Source organism: Sprattus sprattus (assembly GCF_963457725.1).
Source record: "Sprattus sprattus genome assembly, chromosome: 20".
NCBI lineage: Eukaryota > Metazoa > Chordata > Actinopteri > Clupeiformes > Clupeidae > Sprattus > Sprattus sprattus.
Genome location: NC_137918.1, coordinates 19577670 through 19587669, shown reverse-complemented (window position 1 = coordinate 19587669; position 10000 = coordinate 19577670). Strand labels below are relative to the sequence as shown.

General features: G+C 40.5%; 1 protein-coding gene across 1 annotated transcript in view; it reads left to right on the top strand.

The window, feature by feature from the left end:
- pax5 (paired box 5) overlaps positions 1 to 4192 on the top strand; it is a gene marked incomplete at both ends in the record, with an annotated part of 43334 nt that extends 39142 nt beyond the window's left edge. The window contains 3 exons of the mRNA XM_080859077.1: positions 1 to 32; positions 711 to 797; positions 4110 to 4192. The exon at positions 1 to 32 is cut by the window's left edge and continues 55 nt beyond it. Coding sequence (XP_080715203.1) covers positions 1 to 32; positions 711 to 797; positions 4110 to 4192 — 202 coding nt within the window. The remainder of the gene's footprint in view (positions 33 to 710; positions 798 to 4109) is intronic.
- Positions 4193 to 10000: the final 5808 nt, after the last annotated feature.

Below are 10000 nucleotides of genomic sequence, written 5' to 3'. Positions count from 1 at the left end.
GTCCTGGAGATTCCCAAACCCGAGTCTGTTAGGTAAGTCAGCAGGACAGTCACACCACACTGAGCAAATGACTTCCTGTAGAAATGCATGCCTCACTCCGTAAGAGCAGATGATGACTTTAACATGCTTTAATTTTCAAATAAATGAACATAAATGATAAGTATTCTCATTTATGTTCATTTATTTGAAAACTAAAGCATGGTAGTGGAATATTTTTAACATTTTATCAATGTTCATTTTATCGATGGAAAACTTGAAAATTAATATTGACCATAAGTGTTGTTCGATATTCCTTTGAAAGTGAACCACTTCTCTAATAAAACATCTTGCATCTCTAACTTAGTAGTTTCAGTTATATGAAGATAAGAGAATACTGATAAATATGGCCAGTCATCATCATCACACATATCATTTCATCTCACACTGTATGTTGACAGCTGCAGGTTGTGCCGTTTCTGCATTCAGTTGTTTGTGTGTGTGTTAGGCAGCTTAGGCATGTGTGTGTTTGTGTTTGTTCTTGTTATTAGTGCGATATGAGTGTGGAGGATTGTACAGGATGAGTATGTGTGCGTGTACCCATGGATGACACGCATGTCTGCATGTGTGTGTGTAATCTGACCATGTCTGCATGTGTGTGTATGTGTGTGTGCTTGTATGTGTATGTGTGTGTAATCTGACCAATGGCGTGTGTGTGTGTTTTGGCTCTGCAGTGCTGCAGCAGGACTACGGGTCTCTTCTGGGCTCTGACATGGCCTGCAGCTCAGGGCTGTTCAGCAGCCAGACCTCACAGATCACAGGTACGTCCACCGTCCGACAGGAGAGGCCTCTTACCCACACCATCCTTGCCCTTCACCCTTCACTGAAGACAGTACTCTAACTCACCCACACCATACACACCCTTCACTGAAGACAGTACTCTAACTCACCCACACATTCACATTCACATCCTTCACTGAAGACAGTACTCTAACTCACCCACACATTCACATTCACATCCTTCACTGAAGACAGTACTCTAACTCACCCACACATTCACATTCACATCCTTCACTGAAGACAGTACTCTAACTCACCCACACCATCCTTACCCTTCACTGAAGACAGTACTCTAACTCACCCACACCATCCTTACCCTTCACTGAAGACAGTACTCTAACTCACCCACACCATTCTTACCCTTCACTGAAGACAGTACTCTAACTCACCCACACCATCCTTGCCCTTCACTGAAGACAGTACTCTAACTCACCCACAACATCCTTACCCTTCACTGAAGACAGTACTCTAACTCACCCACACATTCACATTCACATCCTTCACTGAAGACAGTACTCTAACTCACCCACACATTCACATTCACATCCTTCACTGAAGACAGTACTCTAACTCACCCACACATTCACATTCACATCCTTCACTGAAGACAGTACTCTAACTCACCCACACATTCACATTCACATCCTTCACTGAAGACAGTACTCTAACTCACCCACACCATCCTTACCCTTCACTGAAGACAGTACTCTAACTCACCCACACCATCCTTACCCTTCACTGAAGACAGTACTCTAACTCACCCACACCATCCTTACCCTTCACTGAAGACAGTACTCTAACTCACCCACACCATCCTTACCCTTCACTGAAGACAGTACTCTAACTCACCCACACCATTCACATCCACACCCTTCACTGAAGACAGTACTCTAACTGCCCTGCATTATCTAGTCACAACAAACTGTCACATCATACTATCAACGCATGAAACTAGACCATGATCTGGCTCCACTCTGGCTGCTACCAGGCTGGCTGGCTGGTTTTGACTATTGGGCTTCTTATCATTGTTAGATCAGGGTAAATACATCACTCCTGTTGGACTATAACAAAACTAGATGTACCACAAAGCGGTGTGTGATATGACAGCTGCATAAAGTGAGAGAATGGAATGGAATGGAATGGAATGGAATGAAACAGAATTGAAGTAACAGTAGGCAACAATTATATTTCAGGATTAGGGTTAGGATAAGCAGTTTTACCTTAAAATAACAGCTTGAAAAATATTGGGGCGCTACAATGACTTTTAATATGGAGAATCGCCTCCGTGCCATTGCCAAACCAGGGTCCATAGGCATATAACTGCTAAATGTAAATTTGCCTGACGCCGAACTAGTAAGTAGCTTATTTGCCGTCTTGCTTTGTCTTGTGTTGCACTTGCTTGATGTTTGACTGTGTTAGGACAGTTGTTGAGTAACTAGTTTGTCATAATGTCAAAGTCAGCACATTTCAAGAGATTTCGTTAGTTTTAGCCGCTAGCATATCATTAACGAATAGCGATTGATCCGGAATTCTTCTTTAAGTAAAATAATGAGATATTGTCCGTTCCAAGAAAAGTGTGTTATCTTGAATGATTACATTTGGGTAAACTATAGACTTTCCACAATAGAAACGTTTTATTCTGTATCAGCCATGTGGGGCTACAGCCATACCAAGTTACACGTGGATTGTACATTTAATTGGTATAACACAGAGGCATAAGGGTCTAAACCTCTAATATACTTGTCACTATTTCTTTGTTGTTGTTTTGTTTAAAAAATAATGGTCTTGAACTTTAGCTGGTAAGCTAGCAGACTAACATGTAATAGTTCCATTTCGAACATATCATTTTATTTGAATGTTTCTATGGGCACTTGCATTCATTTAGAACATTGACTGAACTCTGGGACATGTCTTCTATCCTCTTTTTCTTCCATTCAATCTGCGGCTCTTTCCGCTAATTCATCCATTTTCCACCATTACTCCTCTCCTCTCTCTCTCCTCCCTTTCTCTCCTCTCTCTCCTCCCTTTCTCTCCTCTCTCCCCTCCCTTTCTCTCCTCTCTCTCCTCCCTTTCTCTCCTCTCTCCCCTCCCTTTCTCTCCTCTCTTCCCTCCCTTTCTCTCCTCTCTCCTCTCTCACCTCCCTTTCTCTCCTCTCTCCCCTCCCTTTCTCTCCTCTCTCTCCTCCCTTTCTCTCCTCTCTCCCCTCCCTTTCTCTCCTCTCTCCTCTCTCACCTCCCTTTCTCTCCTCTCTCACCTCCCTTTCTCTCCTCTCTCACCTCCCTTTCTCTCCTCTCTCTCCTCCCTTTCTTGGCCTAATGAAGAACAATGATGTGCTCATGCTTTGTTGTGATACTTAAAAGCCTTTTCATCTAAAGAGACCCATAGGCAGTAAACACCAAGATGCTATGATCAAGATGAATCTTTGTGTGTGTGTGTATGTGTGTGTGTGTGTGTGTGTATGAGTGAGTGAGTGTGTGATACTTCACAAATGGCCACCTCGAGCTGACAGAGAGGGAGAGAAAGAATTACAAATGGCAGCCGGATCATCGTCAACAAAGATAGCCCATGTCAATAAAAATGATATCATCATCCTACTCACTACCCTACACAAATCTCACATCTCTCTCTCTGTCTCTTCCTCTCTCTTCTTCTCTTTCTGTCTCTTCCTCTCTCTCTCTCTCTCTGTACCCTCTTCAGTACCACTAGCCCAATACAGTTTCTTTCATGAAACTTGTTACCAGGAAAATACTGGATACTTTTGTCAGATTTGCTCTGCTCATAAAACCACAATGAAGGAGTGAATTATCACGCATGCAACTTGTCTGTGTGATCATTTTCTGCTGAGACTAAAAATGAATCTATTCATGGTTGTGTTGAAAAAGGTCAAGTAAAATGAGCCGGAACTAAACTCAAATATCCTTTAAAGATTGATTTGAATGCAATTTCTCATAGATGTGTTCATTTTTTTCTTTTTTTGAAACTGCAATGCTTAACCGGGTGAAGAATCCTTTAAAGTATGCTCATAGTGGTGAAAGCAATGACATTAAATGCGGAGACTAAAATGTGGGATTTAGTCTTATATGTTCTCCTCTCAGATTTCTACATGGACAAAATGTCTCCTCCGGTGTTAAAGGAGCATTCTCAGTGGGGTCACAAATCATTGATACATATACAGTAAATGGAACAACAATGAGAATCACATCTCTAGGTCTCCTGAGCTGTCCTTCTATGAGAACTAAAACTGTTCTGTGGGTTGAATTGATCCATCACTCATATCCATCTCTTCCTCTTAGGGTCGCCATACTACTACAGTGCTGCCACAAGAGGGACAGGCCCAGCAGCCACAGCGACTGCCAGTTCCTACGACCGCCATTAACCTGCCAGTGAGGAGGAAGAGGAGGAGGAGGAGGAGGAGGAGGGATTGAGGGTGATAGCACCAGCGTTACTCCACATGAGTACAGAGGATTGGAGTGGACAGAGAGGCGAGAGCGAAGACACTGCTTGTATGTTCAAACTCACTTATGCCATTCCTCATCTTCTGACTAGGTCCACTCACGAATGTGTGCCGCCATGTTCAGAGGGTCACACTTGCACAGATTTGTTTTTTTTTTCCCGCTCTGCATCTTTCACTCTTCCTCTGATCAGCCAGCATTTTGCATTCCACTGTTGTCGGTGAACATTGTATAGTCACAGAGGACCCTGCAGAAGAAATAATGGACTCATTCAAGTCACTGTTATACAAATACCTGCATGACGAGGTTTTAGGACAGTCACACGAAGACATCAGTGATCTCTGAAAGATACTTAATCAAGGAGGATGTGGTTTTTACAAGTCTCTCTGATCATCCTCCCTGAGATATGACTGTTTTAGTGTGATCATTATTTGAATCTTCCATCGCAAACTCCTCCAGCCTTCAGTCATCGTTTTGTTTACTCTGAAACCTCCTTTACTTGAGTTAAGTAACAAATGGAAGAGGCTTTGAAAAAAGGTTTAATGATTGATTGTGTTGTTCAGTCGTGTCTATTTATTTGATGTGTTGGGGAAAGAAGCCTGCACATTTTTCTCTAAAGCTCACAACATGAGGAGGAGTGGGCTTTGATCTGGCTGAATGGACAATCTGCCACTAGATAGATTAAGGCTACTTACACTTATGCAGTGATGATGGTGATGAAGATGATCTGTTCACGGTCCTATCCATAACATAATACAAATTGCGGTGCCTGTTCTTCAGTTTTTCAGCCATGCTTTTAATTTTATTTTTCCTTTTGTTCATTTATTTCCTTTTCCCCCCCGACTTACTCTTTCATTACTGTTTTGTAATATATTTTAAAAATGAATATATGTTCAGGTGGCTGTTCATATGATATTTTTCTCAGGTTAGTAAACTGGCACTATTGAAATGACGGCCTAGCAGACTTGATTCATTCTAATTCAGAGCTGAAAGAGAAAGAAGACCATCACTGAGATGCAAAATTTAGATTAAGAGTGCCTATGAAATGAAAGCACAACATCAGTACTAAACCCAAAAGAAGATGTCAGTATGGACTACAGCGGAATGCTGAACCTGTTCCTCTCGATGTCTACCCAGTTTTCATCTGAAAGGCATGCTTTCCAGAGCGTGTTTTGAAAGTCTAACATACTCATATGGATATACAATAGCATACGTGTACAATATGTAAAACATGTTATTGTGTGTTGTGTGTGTGACTTTCTAATGCTGCACACATATGCAGCAATGTAGGTACAATACTCACCCACACTGAAGCACAGAAAACACATCCAGACAGTAAATAGTGTACAGACACACCACCCTCTCCCTGTGTACAAAGAGGTGACATAGGTGTGTGATGTGTATATGTGTGTGCATGCTGGATCTACTACCCAGCCCTCACATTTGGAATGATGAAATAATTTAAAGATATTTATTGCTGGAGAGCCAGACTAATATATATGCTCTATAGGAGACTTGTTGCCAGTATTCAGTGCGAATGGCTACGTTTGAGCACTGCTCAGTTTGAAAAAGGATAACTAGTTTCCCATTGGACTTTGGTTTGGTAGTGTGTTGTCAGATGACGTGCCAGTCTCAGCTCCTGTATCCCATTCCCAATGATGTTGTCAAGCAGACTCACTGGATGAGGTATCATTGTGTTACCTGAAGCAGACTCACTGGATGAGGTATCATTGTGTTACCTGAAGCTCCCCAAAGATACTGACACTCCTATAAAGCACAATGAGACCCAACTGAGTCAACACGGCTTTTTTCAATCAATTCACATTTCTCTTTCTCTCTCTTTTAAAACGCTCTCTCTCTCTTCTCGTCCTCGAGTATGTGTACTTTATTTCTGAGCAAACCCTTTCATCCGCAATGCGCTGAGACAATGCACGAAGTGGTGGAGGCCTTACCAAACCCTTTCTGTGTGTCAAAAACTGTGTGTCAAAAAACTGTGAGTGTCTACCGCTGTATGTGTGTACAATTGATGCTGTACAGTATCCATTTCCAACAAAATATCCCCAATCAGTATTGATTGAGAATTCATATTTATTGTAGACGCTAGTGAATGAACGCAGAGAAAATGGTGTGATTTATTTAGCTATTGTCCAACCGTGTAAAAAAAAAACTTTTTAATGTCCGTTTGTTTTTGATACGCTGTGGATTGCTCAGAGTAGCGTTGAACTGAAGGAGTACTGTGTAGTTTCAATGGCCGATCAGAAGCACCAAAACTGCAATGGGAAGGTTCACAAAATAAGAGGAAAAATAAAAAATATATGAGTATATCTTCAGAAACAAGTAGTTTGATTATTAATCTGTAAAGTAGTTCTAGAAATGACTTCTTGTGTTTGTAGGCTTAAGTTGCTGCTTGGGCAACTCTAAAGAAACCCTTAATAAAAAAAAAACATCACCGTAGTGCTACTGGTGATCTTTGTCCTTATCTAACCTTGTAGTTTGAGGCATTATGAACCTGAGGTGCACCAGCTGATATTAAGGACCGTGCCTTTAATTTTTTCTACTGAGTCATCCAATCCCGACCATGCGTCCCTAAAGCCACTGTCTGCTCTGTCTGTCTACAGAAGGTCACCTACCTATAGACCAATCAATGGCCCCCTAAACAGAGTGAACCGCACCAAACTAATTTCAATTTCACAGGATTTAGTATTTCCAACAAAGCAAAGCAGGCTGACTTATCAAAAGCCTTAACAGGTGAACGCCAGAGATTTCAACGTCTTTATGATCAAATTATCACAATGTATCGACATCAGTTGGATGCCGTTCAGATAATATTATCACCACATTTTTAGTGGAACTATCAGATGTTGAGCAGAGACGTGACCGCCACAGATTTGGCCACGTACACAATCAAAATGATCTTACATGTTCTCAAAAAACTACACCTGTCTCCACAATATCTAAAATACTTGTCCAACTAAACCATCCCAGCTCAACATACACCTTAATATGTTGCCATGTAGCATTATCAATGACACCGCCATGCCATTGAGAAGACCCCATTGGTTGAATAAAGGTAGATATGACTGTCATTGGCTTAGAGTCATGAAACTGACAGCCGTGATCACTCCCCCCCAGTCCCCCCCCCCCCCCCCCCCCCCCCCCCCGAGACACTCCCCCACGCTGTTCCTTTGTCCTCTGTGGGTCACGAGTCCCCCCTCCTTTCCCTCAGGGGGAATCAAACCTGCTGTGCCATCAAAACCCAACCTTGCCCTGTCTCACCCCCATCACTTTCTCTCATTCACTCTATCTTAATCTCATCAGAACGCCAGCCTCTCTGTTCTCTCCTCTCCTCTCACGTCTGATCTGAACGCCAGCCTCTGTTCTCTCCTCTCCGCTCACGTCTGCCATCTAAGATCCACAGTAAAACTATTCCATTGATCACATTCCTTGACCCCGAAAGGAAAAAAAAATATCCCTTCTCCCATCAGAGAGGAAGGTGATATTCCCCCCTACTCTACTCTTCCTTGGTAAATACGGATGAGGTCATCTCAATGGCAAAAGAATTTCCTATTCCTTGATATCCTCTAAAGTCATGTATGATTTATGATTTTCAAAAAGAAAAAGCAAAGCAAACCCGTCGTTGATATGTGTCATCATCATTTTACATTTATCATTTATCATATATCATATATATTCAATGCTCCTTGTATTTGGCCAGATGCTCCTGAATGCCTAAGGCATTGTACATTTCCTATTTTGTGACACGCTAAATTCCTGTGGGGAAATTTGAACCACAGTGGACTAAATTTTACAAACAAATTTATAAGAATTTCTAAAGCATACTTTTATACTGATGTTTGCCTTCAACTGAAGCTCAGCAAGCAGTTATCCCAGTTCGACCGACATGTAGCAAAATCACGGAAAGGCACATAAAAACCAACAAAACCAAAAGTATCCATTTGGAAGCTCCTCATTGACAGTCAGTGGATGCGTATACAAATATCAAATTTGGGGTCATTACGAGTTCATGGTTAGATTCAAGATTAAGGGTTAAAATCCACCATCAAAAACAACAAGTCAAGTAGACTAAAATAGACTACTATGGTTGTTGGGCAAAAAACAAGTGCCATTACTGATTTCCATTCAGTTGTATTCTGACACACAGACTATTGCTGTACTTCAACCTGTACAGAAGCCTTCTCACAGTTGAATGGGCCCCCCTGTAAAATCCCAAGCGAAACGTCTGATCACTTTAAGATTCCTTAACAGATCTGAGATCAGTCCACAGCAATTTTCATAAAAAAACAAAACACCTGCTGGTCCCAAAATAAACATGCAAAGATGTCTGCCATTTAAATGAGGGCTTGACTGTGTTAAACCCTGTAACCGTAGTTACCCCTCTGTGGATCCTAATATTTTGAAATGACATACTCATCTGCCAAGGGTTCCAAAAGCAAAAGACAAGTGTGAGTATTTGGTTATTACCTTATAGTGGCCTTTTGCATACAATCTGAGAATCCTTGAGGATTAAAACACTCCTTCACCCCTTGGTGTCGGGGTTATTTCTTTTCTACTTTCTTTTTTAACAAACAGTGACATTTTTGGTATTAGTGGTTTGAAACAGTGGAAATAGTGCATTATTGCCAAGAGGATTTTAACAAATCACAGAAGAAAAACAACATATCTATAGCATCCACCAAAGCCTGACATGGCCATTTAACAAATTCAGTTGTAGTAAAAAGACACAAAATCAACTAACCAATAATGCCAGGTCTGAAATGCCTTCAAACCGATGGAGGATTTAGGAAACTATAAAAATAAACAGGAATAAATGAAAGAATGCTTCTTCAAGAATTGTGTATGTTTTTTATTCAATTTTCTAGTAGTTATGAAACAGAAAAAAAAACATTGGTGTGTTTATGCTCTCTTGTGTGTTGTGTCTTGTCTTAATATTTGAATGTATCTACTGCAGTGCCGATTTGCCAAAGATACCATTTCTTTTGAGTTCATTTTGAATTTTTTTGTTCATTTTTTTAGTTTATATTTTGTTTTTGTTATTTTTTTCCTGGAATTTGTCCACACATGGAAAACAATTGTGACTTTGATATTATGCTTATAATTCTTGTAAGCCTATTGTTACTGTTAATATTCTTATTGTTATTATTATTGTTGTTGATGATTCTTATGATTTGTCACGTTTACAGGATGGCATCTCTCCGCAGCTCTGTTCAGAGCAGGGCTTGACTAATCAGTGTATGTGCATCTGTTCCCCCTGAGTGACTGTCCCTTTGTGAATTATCCTTCTCTGTACTTGTCAAGTGAATCTTAAGGAGTAATTATTTGTAAATATTTACCATAATTTTATTGGTTCTCCAGAATAAAAGTAATTTTTTAAGTTCACAGAGATTTGCGTAGTTATTTTTGAGCGCCTCCACCACACTTGATCCACGTCGCTGTCTCAGGTACCAATCGCTCCATTTCTTGCTTTGCTCTCTGTCTTCGAGGGTGACACACCAGATGAAAAGACATTTCACAAGGTGACTAATTCTCTTGTATGTTTATTATTATAACGTAAAATGTGTTATTGGCTAAGAAGAAAGTAAGTAAGTAAGTAAGTAAAGTTTATTTTTAGAGCACATTTAAACGCAGCTTGCACAGACCAAAGTGCTGTACATAGTGCATTAGATTTAAAAAAAAAAAAAAAAAAAAGGAATAAACAAAATAAAATAGAATTA